Below are 26,631 nucleotides of genomic sequence, written 5' to 3'. Positions count from 1 at the left end.
AATGAAAACTTGGAAGTTATGTAATGGAAAGAAAGACTCATAAAAAGATCGGACAGAGAACAATCTCGAAGAATCCCCCAACCATACTCTGAAATCATCTAGCAAATTCCCCCAGCTCGGTATCATTCAGGTGCCTCCTAAAACGCACATCCCATCGATAATTTTGATTGACTCATGACTCGACAACCTCTATAAAATGACGAATTGGTCTATTGATCTTAGTGCAAATCCTAAACAGAGACGGAAAACGATCTTTGATACAGAAATTGGAGTTGTGCGATCCACCTTTATTGAATGGAAAATTCACTTGGTCGAATTTGAGGTACTCACCCATATGCTGCAGATTAGACAGATTCTTGTTCACGGCGGGATGGACTGAAATTTATCCATTTTATCGACAAATACTCCTAGCAAGAATCACCTCGGATCATTTTCCAATGGTCTTGGATTCGGAAAAATGTAAGTGGAGACCAACGCCTATTAGATTCGAGAATGTGTGGTTGAGGCACAAAAACTTTAAAACATTGGTCCTATCGTGGTGGAACAATGCGCAGCTCCAAAGGGATATAAATTTATGAAGAAACTCAAGGCATCGAAGGATGACATTCGAAGATGGAATGAAGAGGTTTTCGGGATGGTGGATATGAAATCAGCAGAGTTAAGAGGTAAGATCAGCAGGCTGGATGAATTAGAAAGTGAGGCTCGGGGATCTGAAGAAGTATCTAATGAAAGAAAAGAAGCAAAATGGTTGTTAGAAGAATTGGTGTGTCGAAAGAATCAAATTAATTACCAAAAAAACAAGGTCAAATGGATCAAAGAAGGGGATCACACAATACAAAATTTTTCACTCGCTTTTAAATCAATGGAGGAGTAAGGCTACCATAATAGACTGGAAAGAGATGATGGATCGGTTACTAGTGATGAGGATGAAATTGTCTCCATTATTGTGAAGTTCTTTAAGGAGTTGTACAATAAGTCAGACTCGAGATGTTGGGGTATTGAAGGAGTGGAGTGGTGCCCCATTGATGGAGATTTGAGTTGAGAGTTAGAAAAACAGTTCTCAGAAGAGGAGGTTAAGAAAGCAGTTTTTCAGTGTGATGGATGTAAGAGTCCGGGGGCGGACGACTTTACTTAGGCATTTTTTTCAAGAGTGTTGGGATATAGTCAAAAGAGATTTAATGAAGGTTCTCGATGAGTTTTTTGAAAGCGGAATCATAAATGGTGTAACCATTGAAACTTACATTTGTTTGATCCGGAAGAAAAATGAATCAATCAAAGTGAAGGATTTCAATTTTCAGACCGATTAGCCTTACAACAAGTTTGTATAAGATAATAACAAAAGTTTTAACAGCAAGGATTAAGAATGTCATATCAGAAACAATATCCGAATATCAGAATGCGTTTGTTGAGGGAAGACAAATACTTGATTGTGGGCTTATTGTGAATGAACTACTCGAAGAGGGAAGGAGGGAGAATAAGAAAGGATGGGTATTGAAGGTGGATTTCGAAAAGGCACATGACAATGTGGATTGGGATTTTTTGGATTGTGTTGACGAAAAAGGGTTTGGAGGGAGATGGAGAAGATGGATCAAATGATGTGTGTCGAATGTATCATTTTCTGTGATGATTAACGGAAGGCCAATGGGTAAATTTAATGCTTATATGATCCGATGTCTCCTTTTTTGTTCAGTTTGGTTGTGGATGTGTTGGGGAGATTGATTGATAAAGCCAAAGACGGGAATTTAATAAGGGGATCGAGGTTGCAAGAGATAGGATAAAGATATATCATATTTAGTTTGTGGACGATACACTTTTCTTTGTGAGGAAGGAGGATCATATCTGGTTTTTGTTGCAAGTCGTGGGATCTTTTTGCGACATGTCTGGATTAAAAATCAATTGGAAAAAGAGTGTTTTGTTGGGTATCCACTGTGAAGAATAAGAAGTTGAACTGTTAGCACAACAAATTGGATGAAGTATGGAGAAATGGCCGATTAAGTATTTGGGAGGGCCTTTAGGTGGAAATCCATTACAAGCCTCGTTTTGAGAACCCATTCTGTCTAAGATGTCGAAAAAATTGGCAAGTTAGAAAAAGTTTTTTTGTCAAGAGGGGGAAGGTTAACTTTGTTAACATCTATTTTAAATGCACTCCCGATATATTAAATGTCGCTTTTTAGGGTACCTAAAGGTATAACGGACGTGTGGAGAAAATTTCAAGGAATTTTTTATAGGATGGAGCGGATGGTGAAGTACATAATCACTTGGTTGCGTGGGAACATGTGTGCAAACCTAAAGAAAAAGGCGGATTGGGTGTTGGGAATATTATTTTGAGGAACAAAGCTATGTTGGGGAAATGGCGGTGGAGATTTTATGTGGAAAATGAGATGTTGTGGAAGAAGGTCATAGTGAGTAAATATGGGTTACAAGAGAATGGGTGGGATGCGGGTTTAGCAAGAAACGTGATTCAGATGCCCATGGAAGTTTATTTTTCGACTATACCCGACTTCTCAACAATTAGTTTCGATTAAGGTTAGATGAGGTAACAAGGCTAGATTTTGGGAAGACGTGGTGGGGGGATTACTCCTTTAAAGAACTTTTTCTTGTCTTATTTCATCTATTTGCGGTTCACAATTTGCCTATATCACACTTTGTTCAATTTACCAATTCGTTGTCTACCTAATCATGGGATTTGTATTTTAGAAGGGCCGTGAGAGATGAGGAGCTTTTACAGTTGACTGAGTTATTAGGTTTGTTAGATAGGACTATGTTGGTTGAAGGGTAAATGACTATCGGGTGTGGAGTGGGGATCATTCTGGTCTTTTCTCAGTAAAATCGTTATTTTGAGTTTTTTTTCCCAAAAGTCGCTTCCCCATTTTCCTTATTTCCATGTTATTTGGAAGGTTCTTGTACCAACAAAGATTCAGGTATTCTCGTGGACAGCGATTCAGGGTAAGCTACCGACCTCGGAGATGATGCAAAAAAGTGGCCCTCAATTGCTATGAGCCCCAATTGATGTGTGTTGTGTAGGAATGAATTGGAAACACAGGATCATATGCTAATTCATTGTGCATTCACGAGCGGCTTGTGCGCTAGAGCTTTGAAAGAACTGGAATTGGTTTGTGTAGTGCCTAAGTCAACGATTGATTTATTCGCTATGGATCTAGGACAACTAACTGGTATGAGGGGAAGAACTTTTTGGCAAGTGGTGGTTCAAGGCATATGCTGAACAGTATGGTTAGAAAGAAATCGAAGAATTTTTTAGGATAAGGAGGACAATAGAGAACAATGCTAGGATAAAATCAAAATCAAAGTTGCTATGTGGATCGGCACTGATGATGAATTTAAGAACGTGTCGGTCTCAGATATATTGAGAGATTGGACTTATGTGTATCATTGATATTATGTACTTTTTGTTGATAGTGGACCACTAGTCTACTGATATAATCAACTCTTATCATATCATTAATAAAATATTGTTTTTTATAAAAAAAATTATAACTCAATATTTTTTTATTTCCTAGGAAAGCATGCAATGATATTTATGTTTAACAGGGTTTTGAAACATGACTAAATTTTCACTTTCTGTTTGAACCTGTCAAGGTCAAGTTATCATAACATGCAGTTTTTTTTTTGGATAGAAAACCAATCTTTATTATAATAATAGAAGGGTTTACCGTAGAAGCGGATGAGCAATTCGCAGAACTCATTATAAGGGAGATCGAGAAAACACTACCACACTATCATGACGTGCAGTATGTACTTAAGTTGGCAATCTCTAACCTGTTTATCTGTTATCGCTAACATCATCATGGCATTTTTTTGTGCATTGCTTGAGACAATACAATTATGTTATGTTGTTGCTCATAAGTTTGATAATTGATTAGCTTGAATTGAACATTTTAACTTGTTTGAGTGCCAGTTTTGCTTGGGCAAGCTGATAAAAATTGTTTTCCGACATCTAAACCTGTAGGTTGCTGAAAAGACAGCTCTTCTACGTCCTATCGAATTAAAACGCGTACCCCTGTCTTTGGAAGGTTCCGCCTTCAGAAGAAAGTTTATTGACCCAGATGAACTTATGAGCTACTGCAGTTGGTTTGCGGTAAGAACTACAACTATCAGCATGGAGTTCGTTTCCTGAAAATGGCTGTGACTGTCCATTATTGTCTCAATTATATCATGTTTCAGATGTCCATGATTTCATGCACAACATTTGCATATGACTACAATTTCAGGCTATTCTCTTGTCCTCTTTTCCTGTCTGTTCTTTCTTTCATCAATAAGTAATTCACGGATCAAAAGATAAAATGATACAAATAGATCAGGCATACCCAAGCAAGTACAAAATCCTAACTATCATCATAAGAATGAATACAAGGAGTACAAACCCCTAAATACGTGCAATATTTTTTTAAGAAGAGATTATCCACATGTGGGTCTCTTCTCAAAGTGTTTAGAGTCGAGAGTTAACCAAACTTAGTACACTACGAGACATGGGTAATAGCCTATTTTTTGTAATTCTCGACTAACCTCAGATGGTCCTCTTGAACCACTTCAATATTCTCTTGATTGTCTTCTTTGAAAACCCAATATAAGCCAATTCCCTACCTTGCCCCAACACATCCAAAGAAGGATAATTGATAGATTCATCTGCCAAATGACAAAGAACACATTTCTTGTCCATGACAAAGGGAGCTTGTCCCTGGTGAGTGATTTGTCATGTATCCCCAGACCCCAACCAGAGAGTGAAGCATGCTTCAGAAAGGTGCACGAGTCTCAAGCTACGGAGATCCAAGCCACCTGACTGCTCCTACACTTGAAGATTTAAATACGGCTTGGAGACCAAAATAGGACCAAGAGACTGAAAATTGCACAACACGTTGGATTGATCCCACCAAGTTCACCAATTAGTTTCGAAGCAATAAGATTTTCTTGATCAAAGAAGAAAGAATATTTCTTGCTCTACACATTGTACTGATCTCGTCTAGCTTACTTATTCATCTCAAATCCACAAGATATTCTTGATCAAAGGAGAGTCGATATTTCTTGCAGTCCAAGCCACCCCTTATCAAATAAACGTCATGAATCCATTGAATTCACAACGAACGAGATCCCTAAGCCTGACACCACCGTGTCCTTAGGAATACGAAGGGTTGTCCAGAAAACTAGGGGATGCTTTGTATTCCAAACAGAAGAGCAATGTAGGCTATAAATCCTATCAGTAGTGCCAAAGGGAATACGTAGAATAGAAAATCATAAACATTCAACTCCCGAGTAGATCGAATGAGGTGGTGGCACAGGTTCTATTATGAACAGGTTTGGGGTTAGGTTTGATGGGAGAATACTAGTATGTTCCATCCTGTTTTGGTGGAATCTACTTGTTTTTCCCATGGATGTTGACTTAATTAGAAAACATTTTTCATTGGCCTCCGCCTTCTATTTTTTTCTTCATATTTTGAAGAACTTTTATCTGCTAGTCACATAGTATTAGGAAGAGTTCACCTACAATTTTGGCACCTTTAAACGAAAGGAATTGCCTGTAGACATGATGCAAGCCATAGCAATGCCATTAGGAGGAAATTCTTTTCCTTTATATAGATGACAAATTTTTTTTTTGTAATGTATGACCTCTATGAAAAAAAGTTCCATGTTTTTTGTGAGTACATCACTTTTCCTCTTTCTTATGCAGCCTATTATCACATGGTAAATGTGGAACTATCTGATTTATGTCATTTTATTTTTGGTTTATATTGCCATTATGCAGACTTTTAGTGGCATCATCCCCAATTGGGTCAGGAAAACCAAAACTTCGAAGAAAATAAGCAAGATGTTGGTGAATCATCTTGGACTGACATTGACGAAAGAGGATTTGCAGGATGTTGTTGACCTGATGGAACCATATGGTCAAATAACCAATGGCATAGAATTTCTGAGTCCACCTCTTGATGTAAGTTGCCATTTTGACTACATTTATTTTATAATGCTCCATATCATGCAAAGAAAGTACTGCAGTGCACGAATTTATGTAGATGGTCCATTACTGAAAGTCGGATAAATAATCTGTGGTGTTCTATTACTTGGAATCTGCAAAAATACCTTGGAAATTACTGAAGTAGAATGTGCTTAATCAATATTATCTTTCCCGCTTTGCAACAAGTGGAAAGCCTTTTTTTGAGCCTCATCGAATTATTCTATGTTGACAGGCTTCAAAATATTTTTGGAACGGGTGTTTCACTGTAATGTTGCCATGTGTTTTTTTTAACAATTTTGATTTTTTTTCCTGTTCTCTTTTCACTCTCATGTTACTGGCTACTACGGACTACCATCTCTAAGGTTAGTTTATTTTTTTTCAGTTTTTTATTTGACTTGACCCTTGAAAACCTCAAGTTATTTGTAGTGACAAATTATGTTTATGTTAATGACGATATTGTTTGTTCTATGGGTTGTCAAAACGTTGAGGATTTGTAATCCTGTTGCAATTGTTCATCAAGAATGCATTTATCTGACTTGTTCTGATAATGCCTTGCCTAACAATACTTACGAGTGTGTCTAATGTAAGTTGAATATGGAAAAGATAACTTTAAAGGCAGTGCAAGTCTTATTTTATGTATTTCCTTCTATGGTGTCTTAATTGTCTATGATTTAGTCATTATATATTCGGTGTGGGACTGGCATGTAATTTGATTCTTTTTTTTCCAGTGGTCAAGGGAAACAAAATTTCCGCATGCTGTTTGGGCTGCCGGTCGTGGTCTCATAGCTCTATTATTACCAAATTTTGATTATGTTGATAATCTATGGCTTGAACCTTCTTCGTGGGAGGTAGATGATTTGTCTTCATCTTTTGCTAGCATGCTTATAATCATTTTACCTTTTATTTACAATTACCAGATTTCATTTTTCCTTGAGTCTAAATAGACATGCAATTCTAGAATCTGTTTTATTTGATCCAGTTGGGATACAATTTTCAGCATCCATGACCCAGGGTAATTGTGTGGGCCATTTTTTAACATTTTCAATAGTTATAACTTTTATTTATGCGGAAGTGCAATCCTTTATTCTTGATAGTACTTGGAAAGAATTGCTTATCAGGAGTGGCGATGAAAGTTTTATTCACATGCTTATTGGACCATGCCATAATGCTATGCCTGACCATGATTTTAAACCAGTAATCATAGTTTCAATGAAAAGCAGAACGGATATTGAACTGTTTGGATATGGTTTTGTTTCCGGCTTGGTTACGGTTTGAACCTATTTAAATTGAAATTTATTTATTTATTACATTAAATTCAAATATTAGGAAAAAATAATGGTATGGTTTGTGATGATAGAACTAATTAAAGTTAATTATTTAATAGTATAATCATAAAATAATACATTTTTTCATTATTAAAGAAATAGAAAGGGGGATATTCACAGCTTAATATTTTAATCATATACATTAAGTTATCTACGTATACTAAAAGATCTTAAAATTTAAGATTATAATTAGAGATTTCAAATTACATTTCTACACGGTCTCGATTCTGGTTTTTATTTTCAGGAACCAGAACCATGTTCCATTTCCGGTTTTGTTTTTGGGAGACAGTTCCTTTTTTATTTACGGTCTCGGGGGAACTGTGGCCGAGTCTAACTAGCCACGTGTGTTTGATTTAGCTATGCTTCTGTGAACCAGAAAATGATGTTCCACTTTTGCTATTACTTCTGTCTATGTACTGAGAACAAGGACAACCAATACTGGTGGTTTATACACCTGATTTTCATTTAACTCAGGTTCCTTCTTTTACTCACCATGGCATTCACCATCTATTTAATTCAGAGAGGAAGCTATTTAAACTACATCATGGAGATAGGTTCGAAGAATTAAAAAAGTATAGCTTGTTGAGTAGCAAAAGTATCACATCGATTAAAAAATTTCTATGCTCTAATTTCAGTAACAAATCGACATACATGTCATGGCGCTGAATATAAACACCTAACTGTATCCTGATTCACTAACTGGGGACTTTGTGGCTGTATTTTCCAGTTCAAATCTTGTGATGAGATGCAAGAGAAAATTGGTGATAGGATATTGATGCTAGCATTTTAAACAGATTCACTAAAGTTTTATTTGCAGTTTCTGAATTTAAATTTTGATAGTTATAAGTGGTTTACTGTCCAGAAGCTTCTGAATCGCTTCTTCCAGAGGCGACATCTAGTGAATGACATAATGGAGCAAAGTAACCGTGGTATTGTGTGGGGAGCGGAGCAGTTTAAGATGTGCTGCTGAGTTGTAGAGGCTCTTGATTCTTGTTAAATGAAAGCTATTAACATCAAATAAGAGATACAAAAGCAAATGCTGTTTTGTCAAAAAAAACTAGAATAAGAATATCTAAGAGGCTGGATTAAAAATAGTCAATTGAAAAAAGTTTCTTTTAATGTCGGCTATAATATTTGTTAGGCCGAATTGACTTTGACCGGATGTGTGTGAGCACAATATTTCTTTTAACCATTATTAAGGGAATTTGGTTCATTGTGTTTTAGGGAATTGGATGCACCAAGATTACCAAGGCTAGGAATGAAGATTCCATGAATGGGAATGTTGAAACAAGAGTATATCTTGAAAAGAAACTTGTATTTAATTTTGGTTCTTATATTGCATCCCAAATGCTGCTTCCATTTGGGGAAGAAAATATTCTTTCTTCATCAGAATTAAAAGAGGCGCAAGAGGTTTTTATCTCCACATAATTTGTCATTTTATTCTATGAATTGAATCGGTTGTCTGAAAATAAATATTTGGTGCAGATAGCTACTCGGATGGTGATTCAGTTTGGATGGGGTCCTGATGATAGTCCAACAATTTACCATCATGGAAATGCGGTATTTATTTATTTTTAGTGCCTGATAATAAACATTTTAATTTATTTTGATATAAAACCTTGTCTCTGAAGTTGTGATGCTGAGAGGGTGATATATTTTTCACTTCTCTTGCCTCCATATTTTTAAACCAAAATTTCTGAGACCACCAATTTTTCACATCTGACTAATTTCTGAAACAGCTATTTGAGACTTGCCACTCCATCACTCTATATCTTCATTGTTCTGCTACTACCACCTCCCTCTGCAGGATAGAACCTTTTCCCAGTGATTGATATTTTTCCTTGGTTTTATGGATCTTATCTGGGACGAGGTATCATTATTCTGCTGAGACCTTTGTTGTTTGCTTACCACCACAGTAAGATCATGTTTCGTGGTCTTTAAGCCTTCCTCCCTCTTTGGTTTATTCATCTATTATCATGTTTTTGATCTTGTTGTTGGCAATCATCTTTTCCCAAGTTTTTAGATTTGCATAATTCTGATGGCTGTAGGTCTATATCAATAAATTGAAATAAGGTTGTGGGCAGAACGGAGAAGGATTCAAATGCATGCATTTCAGTAGGAAGCAATTCTTGTAACTTTTTAAAACAATTTAAACATGGTAGAGTAAAAGGGTTGAAAAAACTAGCTGAGACTTGATGTGGTAGCATTTTTATATGCTTTATCCACGTTACAATTTCATGTCAATTGCATGCATAATTCACGTCGTGAAATATCTCACACTGAAAGGCATATCCATTCTTCATTTGATTGGAACAGGACACTGCTTTGAGTATGGGAGACAACTTTGAATATGAGATGGCATCTAAAGTCGAAAAAGTATGGCTCTTGTACGTGCTTTGCGGCATGATTTTATTTATCTGGCAAAAGAACAAGCTTAAGCAGTTTTTTTGGTAGAATTTGATATTTACTTGTGGGTTTTTCGTCATGTTTGGTATTTAATGAAAGAGCGAACATATGTCCCCAGAATTTAAAATATTGCCAATTGAAAGTGACTGACAGAAATGGGAACAAGATCGTGTCATATAGAAAATTTTGTTCTAGAAAATGTGGTTTAAAGTGGTGGATGATATGTGATTCCAGGTTGAATCTCACTTTCCTAATGTGGTTAAGTCAGTTTGTCTTGTAGACGTTCCTTAAGCATCCCTAGCCAAACTAGAAATGTAAGGATACTATTTTTATGCCATTCAACCGTATATTGCAGATCTACAACTTGGCTTATGATAAAGCAAAAATGATGCTTCAGAAAAATCATCTGGTGTTGGAGAAAATTGTGGAGGAACTCCTCGAGTATGAAATTTTGACGGGAAAGGTATGTCTCAGTCTCAACTGTCATGAGCTGTATTCATGCCTGATGGTTCTGTTGCAGCAATCAGGGAGTCAGGGACAAATAGTTTGAAATTCCTAATACTCTTAATTTACTTTATTCAAGGACAGAAACTTAATAATCAAACTTATGAGCAGTTGGTTGAGTGAATAGGGTGGTGTTTAAATTACATGAGCATCGCCTAGGTGTATGAAGACGTCTGTGCCAATTGCATAGCAGTATAAATGCTTTTAAGTTGTTTGAAATCACAATATATGCTAGAATCTAGAGAAACAAGTAACCCGCTGCATTTGATTGAGAATGTACAAAAGATTCTTGTGGAGCTGTGGCCGAGTCGGGCACCTATCTTGTCCTATTTTCAAAAGTTCTTTTTTACAAGAAAACTTTTTCTTTCACAGGTGCAAAATTTCAGATATGTACTCCTCTAGGATATGGATATATTGCTTTTGAGTTCATTTGTCTAAGCTTACAATGCTGAGCCTTGATGTAAGGATGAGTTTGTAGATGTATGTTTCAAGGCAGGCTCAATTCAATTCCATAATCACAAAAATTTCCCAAGTTATTTTCATGCTACTGGTGAGTATTTCGTTTCGGAAGATATGCACTCAAGTTCGACAAACACTTCATGTTTCTCAAATTCCCAAGAAAAATTTTGAACTTCATTATTGTTCACACAATTCACAAGTTCCAACGTAGTGCTTAAAAAATATTCAACATTAAGACAAATATTGCATGCCTTGACAACAGGGGTGTCGAATTGTGATGTAAATTAGGGAAAAAACCAATTCCCTTAATTAAGGGATTCGATTAGGTCAATGTACAGTTAGTCAATATGCAGATTTTTAGGAATTAGTTAGTTTCCTGAAATAGTTAGTTTCCTTTTTCTGTTATTCTAGAGTATTCTGTAAATCCCTATATATGTAACCTTTTACAGACCAATTGAAGAAATGAACAAGGAAGAAATTATTCCTGAATTATTTTTCCACATGGTATCAGAGCCCTAGGACATTGGTCTGGGTTCATTCCGCACATTCCAGCCTTCATTGCTGTCCAGTTTTTTCAAGCCTTCATTGCTGTCTTTTCTTTCTTATTTCCCTATCCTTCACCATGTCAATCTCTGAAACTACCATCTCCAGCAGTTCGTCTCTCCCTGATGATACCGCTACTGTCCAGAAGACCGGTGACCTGCAGAATATTCGGGCCTCCAATCGACTCAACGGGAAAAATTATCTCAAGTGGTCCCAATTCATTCGCACGTATCTCAAAGGCAAAGGAAGAATCAGCCATCTTATTGGAACGGGACCACCGAGGGAGGATCCAAAGTTTGACGCTTGGGATGAAGAGGACTCTATGATCATGTCCTGGTTATGGGACTCCATGGATCCCATGATCAGTGACACATGTATGTTCTTCTCCACAGCGAAGGAAACTTGGGACTATATCCGCCGCACCTATTCAAAGACCAAGGACGCTGCTCAGGTGTATGAGATAAAGACTAAAACTGCAGCCCTCAAACAAGGTACCAAATCTGTCATTGAGTATGCTTCTCTGCTGCAAAATCTATGGCAGGAACTTGACTATTACCGAGTCTTTGAGATGAAATGCCCGGAGGATGCTGTACTATTGAAGAACTTTATTGAGAGAGACCGAATATATGATTTTTTGGCCGGATTAAACCCTGAATTTGATCAAGTAAGAATTCAGGTCCTTGGCCGAGAGGACACACCGTCCCTAGAAGAGACGATCTCACTGATTCGCTCAGAAGAAAGTCGCAGGGGTATCATGCTTGAGCCACAGCACATGGATGGATCAGCACTTGCAACAAAAAGAGAGGATCTAGAGACGAATAAGGCGGCTGATATGCAAAGACCATATCCAAGCAGAGAAAATCAGTGGAAGGGGAACAAAGACAACCTATGGTGTACTCATTGCAAGAAACCAAGACACACAAGGGAAAATTGTTGGAAGCTACATGGCAAACCACCAAGCAAAGAATGGGGAGCCCGAGCAGGGAAACCGAGACCTCAAGCGCACATGGCTGAGGATCAAACCAGGGATGAAAACTCAGCAGCAGAGGGGCTTAACCGAGAGGAGATTGAGAAGCTAAAAAATTTGCTGGGGTCCCTAGAGAAGCCCTCTGGTACATGTTCTCTAGCCCTCTCAGGTAATTGTTCATTCTCTTTTTCTGTAGATGCCTCAGGAACCCTAAATGCCAACTCTTGGATAATAGACTCTGGTGCTACTGACCATATGACACCCATATCTCAGGTTTTTCACTCTTATACACCATGCCCAAGTAACAGGAAAATTATAGTGGCAAATGGCTCTGTGGCTACAGTGGCAGGCTTCGGAGACATACATATCTCCCCTATGCTTAGCCTAAAAAATGTACTTCATGTGCCAAAACTGTCCAGCAGTCTTGTCTCCATCCATAAACTCACTCGTGATCTTAAATGCCATGTTACGTTTTTCCCTTCCTATGGTGTTTTTCAGGACCTAGCTTCGGGGAGGAAGATTGGACTTGCTAAGGAAAGGGGGGGCCTTTACTACCTTGAGTCTTCACCACAAGCCAGGAGCAATTTGTCCTTGTCTAGTTCATCCAATAAAGATACCATTTGGCTACACCATTTGCGCCTTGGTCATCCTTCCTTTAGGACTCTAAAAGTTATGTTTCCTTATTTATTTCAAGGATTAGATATTTCGGAATTTCATTGTGACACATGTGAATTGGCAAAACATACTCGAGTATCTTTTCCTATCAGTAATAAAAGAAGTTTTTCTCCTTTCCATTTAATTCATAGTGATGTATGGGGTCCCTCTCGGATACCTAACATTTCTGGGGCCCGTTGGTTTGTCTCTTTGATTGATGATTGCACTCGTGTCACATGGATATTTCTCCTTAAACATAAATCTGAAGTTAGCACTATTATACCAAATTTCCATGCGATGATTCAAAATCAATTTGGAGTAAAAATAAAAGGGTTTAGGACAGACAATGCCACAGATTACTTCAACCAAATCCTATCACCCTATTTCCTGTCACATGGCATTATCCATGACTCATCGTGTGTTCAAACACCACAACAAAATGGGGTGGCTGAGAGAAAAAATGGACACTTGCTAAACACTACCCGAGCACTACTTCTTCATGGAAACGTTCCTAAGACCTATTGGGGGGAAGCTGTCCTTACAGCCACACACATGATTAATAGACTTCCTTCACGGGTGCTCGACAACAAGAGTCCAGTAGAGTGCCTTAACAGCTTCTATCCTCACTTTAGAACCTCAAACGGCCTCACCCCTAGGGTATTTGGGTGCACTGCCTTTGTTCATGTCCATAACACCCAAAGAGATAAGTTGGATCCCCGAGCCATCAAATGTATGTTCCTAGGTTACTCAGCCACTAAAAAGGGGTATAAGTGCTATAATCCTTCTTCTAGAAAATCGTACATCTCTATCGATGTGACCTTCAGTGAAAATAAACCGTTCTTCTCCAAGTCCTCTCTTCAGGGGGAGAGTCCACTAGAAGATAGTCCTTGGGAATCCTTTGAACCGATCCACACTCTTGATCTCCCTCCTATACCAACCGAGCCTTCTAACCCCACAAATGTGTCATCTTCCCACAAGTTTCCTAGGTTCTCTCAGGTGTACTCAAGGAGGGAGACTGCCCCGGAACAGACTCAAGTCCAAGCTTCCAATCCAGACTCCGGAAATAAGACCACGGTAAGTCCCGAACACCCTTCTCATATTCAACAGATTGAAACACCAACCATTGGCCCAACAAATGACCTAGACCTTCCTATTGCCATCAGAAAAGATACACGGGAATGCACTAAACGACCACTATACCCATTATCTCACTATGTTTCCCTTAAAAACCTATCGCCAGCCCACAAAAAATTCATTGTCAGTTTAAACACCATTGCAATCCCTACTACTCTCTCTGAGGCATTGTCAAAAAGAGAATGGAGAGATGCTATGGGAGAAGAAATGAAAGCATTGGAAAAGAATCAAACTTGGGAGGTTGTGAATAAACCAGAGGGAAAGAACATTGTTGACTGTAAATGGATTTTTTCACTGAAATACAAGGCTGATGGATCCCTTGAGAGATACAAGGCAAGGTTGGTAGCCAAAGGGTATACTCAGACGTATGGAGTTGATTATCTGGAAACTTTTGCCCCGGTTGCCAAAATGAACACTGTGAGAATTCTTTTGTCATTAGCTGCTCACTATAGCTGGCAACTTCTGCAGTATGATGTTAAGAATGCTTTCCTCCATGGTGACTTAGATGAAGAAATCTACATGCACATCCCTCCGGGTTTTGATGGAAAATCAAGCAATAAGGTGTGCAAATTAAAAAAGGCTCTTTATGGGTTAAAACAATCTCCAAGGGCATGGTTCGGGAGGTTTGCAAACTTTATGAAGGAATCTGGATACAAACAAAGCCAAGGTGATCACACCCTCTTCATTAAACACTCCTCTGCAGGGGGAGTAACGGCTCTTCTAGTCTATGTCGACGACATCATAGTAACCGGGAATGATGAAAAAGAAAAGCTCGAATTAAAGAGAAGATTGGGAAAGGAGTTTGAGATAAAAGAACTGGGCAGGTTGAAGTACTTTCTCGGTATTGAGGTGGCTTATTCTACACACGGGATTTTCATCTCTCAACAAAAATACATTACAGACCTACTTACCGAGACAGGAAAGGCTGGGTGTAAACCGGCCCCTACTCCAATGGATCCGAATAACAAATTGGGAGAAGATAAAGAGGAACCAGCAGTTGATAAAAGGATGTACCAGAGGTTAGTTGGTAGACTCATATACCTCGCTCATACTCGGCCAGATATAGCCTACTCAGTCAGTGTGATCAGCCAATTCATGCATGATCCAAGAGAGTCACATCTTCAAGCTGCAAATAGGGTACTTCATTATTTGAAAGGGAACCCAGGGAAAGGGATTCTGTTCAAAAGGAACGAGAGGCTTACTGTAGAAGCCTACACCGACGCTGACTATGCAGGATCCCTCATAGATAGAAGGTCTACTTCGGGGTATTGTACGTTTCTAGGTGGCAACCTAGTAACATGGAGGAGTAAGAAGCAGAATGTAGTGGCCAGGTCCTCAGCCGAAGCAGAATTCAGGGCGATCGCTCAAGGGCTATGCGAAATACTATGGCTAAAGATTATTTTGGATGATCTACGGGTCAAGGCAGAAGGTCCCATGAAACTCTACAGTGACAACAAGTCCGCAATCAACATTGCACATAATCCTATACAACACGATAGGACAAAGCATATTGAGATTGACAGACACTTCATCAAAGAGAAATTGGAGAGAAAACTAGTGTGTATGTCCTATGTTCCAACCGGGTGCCAGTTGGCTGATGTTCTGACTAAGGGACTAAGCAGTTCAAGTTTTCATGGGCTCATATCCAAGCTGGGAATGAAAGACATCTATTCCTCAGCTTGAGGGGGAGTGTCGAATTGTGATGTAAATTAGGGAAAAAACCAATTCCCTTAATTAAGGGATTCGATTAGGTCAATGTACAGTTAGTCAATATGCAGATTTTTAGGAATTAGTTAGTTTCCTGAAATAGTTAGTTTCCTTTTTCTGTTATTCTAGAGTATTCTGTAAATCCCTATATATGTAACCTTTTACAGACCAATTGAAGAAATGAACAAGGAAGAAATTATTCCTGAATTATTTTTCCACAAGGGGTATCCTACCAATGAAGTATCAAAATCAATTGGCATTTATGTCATCAATTCATAATCATCATTGGTCAACGATTACCAATCTCATCACCACAAACTAGTTCTACGACTTGACACAACTCAGTGCAATTTTTTTTCTTTTGAAATGACTAACAAATAAATAAAAGAAAAAAACTACCCTCTCCCCATACTAAATTCGTGCATTGTCTTCAATACACTAGACGACATGACAAAATCAATTAAACACAAACAACCAAATACAAGAATACGGAATGTAGGAAAAAAAATCTCCCCTGGTTGATTGTAAGACAGTGGGCATGAGGACCGCGGATGGATATCAATCTTCTTATCCTACAGCGATTTCTTTAGTCAACTCTTCAGCATGTGCACGCCTTGCACAAAAACTTACGGGATTAAGCAAGATCAACTCACAAAGAAACAAGAACTCAATGCAAAGACTAAAAGTAATTTAGGTAAATAAAGCTGACATAAAACGCTTGGATCGCCTCCCAAGTAGCACATGATTTTTAGTCGTTGGTTTGATCCTCAGAAACACTCATCAAAGAGCGGTTGACGCCCAAAGTACTTGTCATATGACACCACGTATGGGTCTTGGTTCCATATGCCCTCAAGTCTGGCTTGATGTATAAACTGTAAGCTTGTCACCTCAACAACACTCCACAAATAATGATAAACATGGGAAGAGAATATCTATGTTGGCTCTCGGGGAACAAAATCTTTCAAAATCGGTGTTGGAGGAAGAGATTGATCATGTGATTGTGTATGATAATACTAACAGTGAGCTCAAATCGATAGTCTCGAGAACTTTGTCATTCCCAAAGTTCATTGGTGGCTCATTTTCATATGATATTTATTCCAAGACTTTTCCGACTGAGGCCGATTTTCTTTAGCTTCCTCAGTCGATGCCACATATTCGGCCAACATAACCTCGAGTCGATCTATAATCAATTCCAAACTATCTTCATTACCGTCTTTGATAATCGAACGGTTGGTTCATAAAATTTGGGTAACTAATTTCTGGAATGTATTGATGGCTCCAACTCTACAGTGAAAGATCTCAATACTGATGGTAGTCAAAATCCACTATATCATTCAACAAGTGTATCATCTCAGTATCACCTAGGCAAACCATGGGACTGCCAGTTGCCAGAGTTCCATTGATTACCCATATTTGTGTTGTTGCATCCAACCCATGAAACAAAATTCGGTTAAGAAAATATTTAGAACAATCATGATACCTCGAGTTGTTTGCAAATTCTTGAATTGATGGGCAAAACTTATGAATACTTGTTGAATGAACATCTTGAAATATTACACAAGAAAAATCCATGCAAATATCTATTACTATTATTAAGAATCTTTTTAATAGAGACAAAAATGGTGTCGTGGTCTGTTTTTGGCTCTTCCAATTTTGCCCTTATGTGATACCAATATTACACTTTTATTTTTATTTTTTTTATTCCAACAAATACTTTTGTTTTTATTATTTTTTTTAATTACAACAATTCAAATAACATTTTAGTCCCTCGATAATTTGTCAAATTTCACTTTAGTCTCTCGATAATTATAAAAAAAAACTGTATACACACGCACCGCGTGTGCATAGTAGCTAGTATAATAGAAAACGACAGATCACAGAGGGATGAATTACAATAAATAAAGAAAAAATTAACTAAAGAAAGTAACTAAAAGAAAAATTTGCCAATTTCAATCTTCGGCAGCGGCGCCAAAAACTTGATGGAGCTTTTCTTGCACTGAAAATCCCCAATAAAAAATAAATATTTTATACTCGAATAAATCGCAAGTGCACGAGTCAAGTTATAGTATAGTGTACAAAGTACGAGTATCGTTCCTACAAAGATTGATTAGACAAATTTACCTCAAACACAATTCTTTAGTTAATTACAACGAAAAGATGAAATTTATTAAGCTAAATTGAAAGTAAAATAAAATAATACAACAAACGCAATAAAAGTAATTTAAAACAAATGAATAAATAAGCAATTGTTAGAATTCCAGATCACTTACCCCTTAATCTCCTCTGATGATTGAATTTCAATTCATAAGTCATGCTTTAGCCAAGATTTTCTAATATTAATATACTCTATCGAGCTATATTAATCTAAGTAAGCAAGTGTCCTTGTGTTATTTAATAATTGCAATCGCATTAACGAACCGTTGAATCCTCTAGCTTTCGACCTATTGGACTATGACTATCAAGATGTCTCAACTTCATATATCTATGCAAGTTGTAGATCCATGGATTATGTTATTCTATCATGTTATAAAATCTCATTTCGGTCTCAATTATAACATATAAAATAACTTCGAAGTTGACCATACTCCAAAAATATAATAGAAACCAGTAACAAAATCAAGTATGCTCAATAATAAAATTCAATCTTCATACGATCCTCAAAATCATAACTAAAAGAAGATGAAGAAGAAAATGCTTGTTTGTGTTCTTGTTCTTCGCTTGAATTCTTCACATGGCCTCCCTTCACTTTCCTGTTGTGCGGTAGCTGTGTTTTTTATCTGAATTCTGGTATATAATTTGTGTCTGGGGCTTAACAAGGTAAGAAATCCACGCATACAAAAAGTTTCCTTGTCGAGGGGCGCTAGGGCGTTCAGAAATTATTGCCCTAGCGCGAGGAGTTTTGTCTGCGTACTTGTTTTGTCACCAGGGCACCTATTACCGCCCTAACGCAAGGTCTTCTGTCTTAGCACTATATTTTTCCTTCAAGCGCATTGGGGTGGTCAAAACCAACCGCCCTAGGATGCGATCTTCTGTTTTGCTCCTCGATCTTTCATATATTCGCGCTGGGGCGGTCGAAAATAACCGCCCTAGCGCAACTCCTGTCTGGATCTTCAGTTTTTCACCTTCACTTCGTTATTTTGGTTATTTTCCTGCAAATTTACCACCACCAACTTCGAGGAGTGACCATAGGCATAATCTAACACTCTAATGAATGAAACATGGACTCGACACACACAAACTCATGCAAAATAAACTAAAAACAAACCAATTAAACACGTAAATATGACCCCTATCATGGATCCACCATTGGTACATAAAGGATACTCAGTCCCACATATGTTCATATTCCCATACTCCTTAACAACTTAGTTTCAATGAAAAGGTTCACTAAAGTTTCTAATAATGGCGTGATCTTCTACCCATCTCATTGTATATTTCAAGAACTGAGCATGAAGAGGAAGATTGGGTGTGCTAGTAAAAGAAAATGTTTTTTGTACCTTGGAAGAAAACATTGGCAGTATTAGAGTGTGAATTCCTACCCTTTATCATTTTGTCCGTCAATTCTAATATTGATAGAATGTAGTTTTGTCACCGTCGTGTGGGTCATCGGTCAATCCATGTACTTAAATTTATGTTCCTGTCAGTACTTAATGAGTTTTTGACTAAAAACTTTCATTGGACTAATTGTCAGCTTGCTAAACATGAGCTTTCCTCCTTTCCAATTAGTAATACAGAGATGATTCTTCCCTTTTCCCTCATCCATAATGACATTCGGGGACTATCCACAATATCTGATGTTTCTGGGGCAAAATGGTTTGTCTCTTATTAATGACTGTGTTCGAGTAACTTGGATATATTTCAAAATTTGTATTACACGATCAAAACTCAATTTGATGTTCGAATCAAGAGATTTTGATCCGATAATGCTGGGGACTACTTCGATCAAACCCTTTCTCCTTTCTTTCAAAAACATGGAATCATCCATGAATTCTAGTGTGTTCACACTCCTCAACAAAATGGAGTGGAAGAACGGAAGAATGACCATCTTTTTGCTATCAAATGGGCATCCTTGTTTCACAAAATCCAAAGCAGTTTTTAGGAAAACTGTCTTGGCATCTACTAATCCCGTAATCAACATCTGACAAAAATTCATGAGTTCAACACATCGGAAACTCTTTCTAAATTATTCCCAAACTTCACTACCTCGTAACAGTTTTATTCTTCAGATCTTTGACAGTGTTGCCTTTGTTCGTGTTTATCCACGAAACAGGGGAAAAATTATCCATGTGCTCTTAAGACCAATTGACATATACACTTACAAAAGGACAACTGGTTAATTCTTTCCAACTATGGTCCGCAAACTTGGAATTGAATATATTACTTCATTCGGTTGAGAGTGTCGAAATATGGATTTGGTTGGAAAAGATATTATCATGAATTCCATGGAATTAGATTGATTGTAATCCTTATTTTGTTGAGATTTTTTTTAACTGTATTTTATTCTTGATTAAGATAGCTTCCCTCTTTCTAGGATGATACACTTGTATGTGTACCGATGTATATTTGATTGTTTCAATTTAGAAGGATAAGTTTCAAGTTTCTTTTTACAACATGAATCTCTAATTTTAGGGATTAAAATCCTTACAATCTTTCCTTTTTGTTTTCCTTTCTTTTTTTGTATTTTGATCGATATGCTCACTAAAATATATATGGCTATACTAGGAGGGCTTGGCCTAGTCCTCCCCTCTCCTATATGTTGTACCATCTGATGATAAAAGCACGCCTATGTGCAATTGATTTTTTTAAAAGAAAATGTTGAGTTCCCTCATATTCTCTAATTTTTACAAAAAAAATTATTTTGCTATCTTCTCATCTACCATAAACAAAGAACGCTATCTCTATCTCGACAGTTTATGGCCTGCCATTATTATGGAATCTTGCTTTTAATTTTCAGACAGCTCAACTATTTTTCCTTGGAAGATAAATATTACCTTGTTTTCTACTTCATTGGCATGTATGCGTTGTGGCAGGAATTAGAAAGAATTATCGCAAAGAATGGTGGTGTTCTGGAGGAAGAGCCATTTTTCCTTTCAAGTTCCGATTATATAGAGGTACGATTGCTGAAAATTGATTTCAACTCCTTTATACCACTTTAAAGGCAGGAAAGCTAAAAGCGTGTTTAAGAAGTTCCTGAGCTATAAAGAAGCTTAAACCAAAAATTTATTAATTTAACTTTTCTTTGAATAATTTAGCAATGGCACAGTTCAGAATGACAGATCACATTTTTATTCTGTCTAGCATCATAGAAGAGATTGACTTAGCGAATTTGTAATACCTTTTCCTAGTGCTCCTAGAAACCATACATATGTTGAAGGTGATCTTTTGCTCCATCCCACCTCTAACCTCTACAGTGTGCTGTGTGCCATCACAGATATTGCATCCGCCTCAACAATTTTGAATTTCAGTTTCCTTTTTTATCTTTATTTTTTATGACCTTCAGTTTACTCAACCATCCTTAACAGAGACTACATGATACACCACAACTCCTCCATGAGCTCAAAACTCAGGTGCTAATGAATGTGATAATGATTTGATTGTTGTGACGAATTGCTGTTGGTGGCTATCCTGGCTTGGGACCTGAATAAATTGTTTATTATTTTGGGTTGCAACTCAATGATCACTTAGGTACAAGATGGTTGGTAGTTCACTCATAAATTCCAAACGTTGGGGCGAGGATCAGAGAGAATATTTTGGGTATATTGTACCGTGTCTAAGGTTTTGTAATTATTGTAGGATCAGACCTTGCTTGATCAAAAGTCTTTTGACTTTTATATACTTTTTTCATGTCTAGAATTATGAAACTGTTATTTTTTATTTTGTGATGGAAAAATAATCAGGACAGTTCTTTAATCTTGTGTAATTCACAATAATCATGTGAGAGTAACCACTTGGGAACCTGACTTTGAACTATTATGAGGAGAGAATTGGGGGGGTGGGTTTTGTGGTTGGGTGGGGGCAGTTTCATAAAAATGAGTGTAGATCGTGTATCCTGACATTTAAAATTCTCTGCCATTAAAACGTCTCTCTTTAACTGTGAGGGTTGTGTTTAAATTATGAATCGATGCTTCGTAAAAAAAAGGGGTTCGGGGATAAGTGGAGAAAGTGGATCAATGGTTGCGTTTCAAAGGTGTCGTATTCAATTTTCATCAACGGCAGACCGAGAGGGAAATTCAAGGGGGAGAGGGGCCTCAGACAAGGTGACCCATTATCCCCTTTTTTGTTTAATTTAGTAATCGACGGGTTAGGGAGATTGGTTGATAAGGCTAAATCAACAGATGCCGTGAGAGGACTTGAGGTTGGGAAATCAAAGTAGAAATTTCTCACATACAATTTGCGGATGACACACTGTTCCTCGTTCAAACTGATAACCACTTGTTAACCGTTGGCGAACTACTTAAATCTTTCTGCTCAAAATCGGGACTAAAAATAAATTTTGAAAAGAATTCCTTGTTGGGATTCAATCATTCGGATGAAGAGGTAGAAGGTTTATCGGAAGCGGTTGGTTGCAAGAAAGAAAGTTGCCGATTATTTACCTCGGGGCACCATTGGGAGGAGACCCCATGAGGGCTGAATTTTGGGCACCGGTGGTCTCTAAGATGTCAACTAAACTGGCGAGTTGGGAAAAGGCTTTCTTATCTAGGGGTGGGCGACAAACTTTGATTACTTCGGTGTTAAGCGCTTTGCCTACTTACTTTATGTCACTTTTTATGGTACCCCAACGAGTAGCGAAGCAAATGGAAACTTTAATGAGGAAATTTCTCTGGGACGGTGCAGACGGGGAGAATCACTGCCATGTTGTAAATTGGACTCAAGTGTGCAAACCTAAAGAATTGGGAGGTTTAGGATTGGGGAGTATACGTCTCAGGAATAAAGCACTGTTAGGGAAGTGGTGGTGGAGATGTGCGATAGAAGAAGATTCTATGTGGAAGAGAGTTGTGGGAAGCATTTATGGATTTGAAGATAATGGAAGAGATGTAAGGGAGGCAAGAAATTCGACTTTCAGAAGCCCTTGGAAGTTTATTTCTCGGTCCCATTCTTCTTGTCAACACTTGATTGGTACGGTGCTAAAGGGAGGGAATCTATTGCGGTTTTGGGAGGATAGGTGGGTGGGTGGGTTGTCTTTCAAAGATCGGTTTCCTCACCTTTTTCTACTTTCTTCGTTTATCAATAAACCAATTGCTCATTTTTACTCGGTCTCTGGTACTCAGGGTGATTCGGCTTTTCAGTGGGATGTGAGGTTCAGAAGAGGGTTGAATGACGTCGAGTTGGAAGAGTACACTACCCTTTTAGGGATTTTAGAGTCAGTTTCTTTGAGTGTGGGTTCGGCTGATGCAAGGGTGTGGTTAGGGGATTCATCGGGTGTTTTTTCTGTCAACTCTCTTTACTCTTCTTTTTTCCTAGATATTAATAATCATCTCTCAGCTTATTTCACTAACGTCTGGAAAGTACCGATCCCACAAAAGGTAAAGGTTTTTTCTTGGATAGTTGTTCTGGGCAGATTGCAAACTTGTGACACCTTACAGAAGAGACAACCGAGTCAGGTATTAGGTCCACAGTGGTGCATATTGTGCAAGACAAGTGAGGAGAATCAAAATCATCTTCTGATACACTGCTCTTTTACGAGACGCATCTGGAATAGGGTTATGCAACACCTGGGCTTCGAGTGGGTTTTTCCGGCATCTTCCAGAGACATGTTTGTCATGGAAAACGGAATTAACTTTGGAAGGGGAGCAAGGATTTTCTGGTACATCATTGTGCATTGTATCTTTTGGTCGACATGGATGGAGCGCAATAACAGAATTTTCAGTGACAAAGCAGACTCGTCGGATGATTTATGGGAGAAGATTAGATTCAGGGTAGCAAAATGGACGACTAACGTGACAGTGTTTCATCACTTACTTTTATCAGACCTAGTTAGGGATTGGCGTTTTATTTACCTCTGAAATTATAATACTAATTATTAGGTTGATGTACCGTGGATGACTCATCCACTATCTCTGTAACCGCGACTTTTCTAATTTAATAATATTAAAGTTTCCAAACAAAAAAAAAAAGATTGTGTATTGAATAAAGCTGAATTAATTCTTATTACTTCACGTGCAATATAAATACAAGGTAGAAATCTGAAGTTCAAAAACACAAATTTGTAATCAAAATCAAATCCAAATCTGCATATTCGAAACCAATATAAAACCCCTAGGAGATTACCCACATGGGATAATGTTTATTAACAAAAAGATAAGATAACAATAGCAGAACAGAAGTTCGAACTCCTAATCCAGCTTGTGTTTGCCATGAGTGAAATGCTTGTAGACCTTATCCAGATGCGCGGGTTTGTTGGGCTGCACGGTGTTGTGCTCTGAGTTGGTGGGCTGGGTTGTGGTGTGCGTGACATTAAATAAGCTACACAATGACCTCTCTAGCTGTATTTCAAATATTAATCATGACTCACTCAGAAGTGATTTGGGTTTAACGAGTCCGTGAAGTGAAACTGTGGATGGCTATAGTGAATCACTCTGTTCTTGAAGTGCTGGAATATTGCACTTGATTCCTGTACTGAAAATAATTATTTATTTTCAATAGTTTTGTTATTATTTAGGATGTAAAATTTCTCAATCCACTCCATCATAGTTATTAGCAGCACTAAGTATTATAAGTATAGCAGAGCCTAGGCAGCGGGCCAAAGGCGAGCCACATGCTTTATCAAAGTGCGGCGTCCTAAATCATGGTGTGCCAGAATCAAAATATCTGAAGAAAGTTTCATTGACATAAAATTAGTATTAACAAAATGTTAAATAGCTAGAAAACAAAATCATAGCATATACAAGGGAAGATGGATGTTTGTTATCTTTTAGTTCATAGCTGCTTTACTATTTCCAGAAGGTCCACTTCAAAGGGGCCTTGAGATTTTAAAGCACATAAAGATTTGGTTATGCTGTGGGCTTCGTTAAAGGACTGTGTCTTGTCCTGTGTCTGGTGCAAAGACAGAGCCTTGAATGTGAGCTTCGTTAAAGGACTGTCTTATCCTGTGTCCTGTGCAAAGATAGAGCATTGAGCCTAGGTGCAAGTACCATGGGTCTCTGATAACTTAGCACTTGGCCAAGCTTAAGTGTGGCTAATCTAAATATGTGCAAACCGCTTACTTTGTTTTTTAAAGGGCTGTGCAAACCAATTTTAAAGTCTTTATTCTATTGTGCCGGTACTAAATTCTGAGAATGTGCTTTTGTGTATGTTCGTTTATTTAAAGCTATCACTCACATTTTTTAAGATATTTGAATTGATTATTAAGTAACCTTTTTTTCCTAGCAGCCTGCGTTTGGAAGCTTTCTTGATGGTAATACAGCGGGAACTGCCTTCCTTGGTGCGACAAACTAAGGATGTACAGCCATTTACTAATAATGCAATGTTGATTTGTTTATTAAATATATAATAATGTTTATTTATTTTAACCACATTTTTTGTATTTTAGGATAATAGATATGTTAAGTTTGTTCTTTTTGTCGTGATAGTGTCATTAGTTCTCTTTTTTTTATTGCTAGAAATGTAACGTGTATTTTATATATACTGACGGATCGTGGATCGCATGTTCTATAAAAAAAAAAGTTTTTTTCTAAAAGAAAAACTTTAAAATTATAGTATAAATTTTTGAAATTGAAATGCTAGAAAATAAAATAAATATAAAAACTCTTTTAAGATGTTTCACATGTCAGTTTTGTAAGACTCTTCGACTTGATTAGATTCATGAAAAAATTTTATTTTTATATTAAAATTAATATTTTTCACTCTAAGTATGAATTGGGTTGATTCGTTTTATGGAAAAGATTAGTGAGACTATCTCACAAGAAAATTACTTTAGAATGAGTATTTGGTATCTAGACATTACTTTTATTTTCGTCTAATTTTTTTACCCGCAAGTGTATGATATCAAATTTTAGTAGTGGATCTAGCATGGATATCATTCTCACATAGGGTGCATATTTAAAATTATATTAAGTATTGTAGTTAAATTATATGAACTTTATTTAAAAAACTCAAGAATAAGATCCGATTATTAACTAACAAATAATATAAATCTGAGTTCACAAACACTGAAAAATTAATGTGAGAATCTAAATGTGTGATTTAACTTGGTATACAGTATATTTGATTACTATCGACATTTATGATCATAAATTCAACTCTTTACTAGCTAAAAATTCTTAATTCTTCTTACTTCTTTTTCATGTGATAAGTAGAAATTAATTATCAAATATTAATTTCAGTATCCCTATTAAGAATCAAATATCAAATAATTTAAATAAGACAATAATTATTTCAATGGCTTCAATGTTGTTATAGGCATATCGAACTCTATAAACATCAATGATGTATTTTCTTATTGTTCTACTTAAAATCTCATCTCCTGAACGATATATTTCAAATAAATATAACAATTTAATTAGTGATCAAATAATTAAACAAAATAATTTCAAGAGAACACAAATAAACAAAGAAGAAAATCGAATATATAATTCAACGATTCAAAATATAGTTTCGACCAAGTTACGTGGTCCTCTAGATAATTAAATTAGTTCACGAAGAAATAACGAAGATAAAAAATCATGTTTTTCAACATCTAACTAGTCAAACAAAGAAATGATAAGAAGTGAATAAGAACGATTAAATCTGAATAAGCGACTCTTTTCCTGGAAGATGTGTTCTTCGTATTTGTTCCTCTAGTTCTCCACTTCTCTTTGCATTTTCTCCTCTCTCCGAATTTCCTTTGCATTTCAGTGCGTGTTGTGCGTCTTTTTCTTTCCCCCTCCATGTTCTCTGTGTTTATTTGATGATATCCCAATTTAAAACTCTTGTGTTAAATTTTTCGCTGCCCAAACTCTAGAGTCCAAATCGTGTAGGGACTCCAGGTG

At 37.1% G+C, this 26,631-nt stretch overlaps 1 protein-coding gene across 1 annotated transcript in view; it reads left to right on the top strand.

The window, feature by feature from the left end:
• LOC140989518 (probable inactive ATP-dependent zinc metalloprotease FTSHI 5, chloroplastic) overlaps positions 1 to 25,248 on the top strand; it is a 50,494-nt gene extending 25,246 nt beyond the window's left edge. The window contains exons 11-19 of the mRNA XM_073458728.1: positions 3,968 to 4,096; positions 5,759 to 5,941; positions 6,694 to 6,813; positions 8,515 to 8,700; positions 8,776 to 8,850; positions 9,607 to 9,666; positions 10,052 to 10,159; positions 20,695 to 20,775; positions 25,034 to 25,248. Coding sequence (XP_073314829.1) covers positions 3,968 to 4,096; positions 5,759 to 5,941; positions 6,694 to 6,813; positions 8,515 to 8,700; positions 8,776 to 8,850; positions 9,607 to 9,666; positions 10,052 to 10,159; positions 20,695 to 20,775; positions 25,034 to 25,099 — 1,008 coding nt within the window. The 3' untranslated portion in view covers positions 25,100 to 25,248. The remainder of the gene's footprint in view (positions 1 to 3,967; positions 4,097 to 5,758; positions 5,942 to 6,693; positions 6,814 to 8,514; positions 8,701 to 8,775; positions 8,851 to 9,606; positions 9,667 to 10,051; positions 10,160 to 20,694; positions 20,776 to 25,033) is intronic.
• The last annotated feature ends 1,383 nt before the right edge of the window (positions 25,249 to 26,631 follow it).

This window comes from Primulina huaijiensis, chromosome 12 (assembly GCF_012295235.1).
Source record: "Primulina huaijiensis isolate GDHJ02 chromosome 12, ASM1229523v2, whole genome shotgun sequence".
NCBI lineage: Eukaryota > Viridiplantae > Streptophyta > Magnoliopsida > Lamiales > Gesneriaceae > Primulina > Primulina huaijiensis.
Note: the sequence above shows the minus strand (reverse complement) of the source record. Positions and strands in the feature narration are given on the sequence as shown.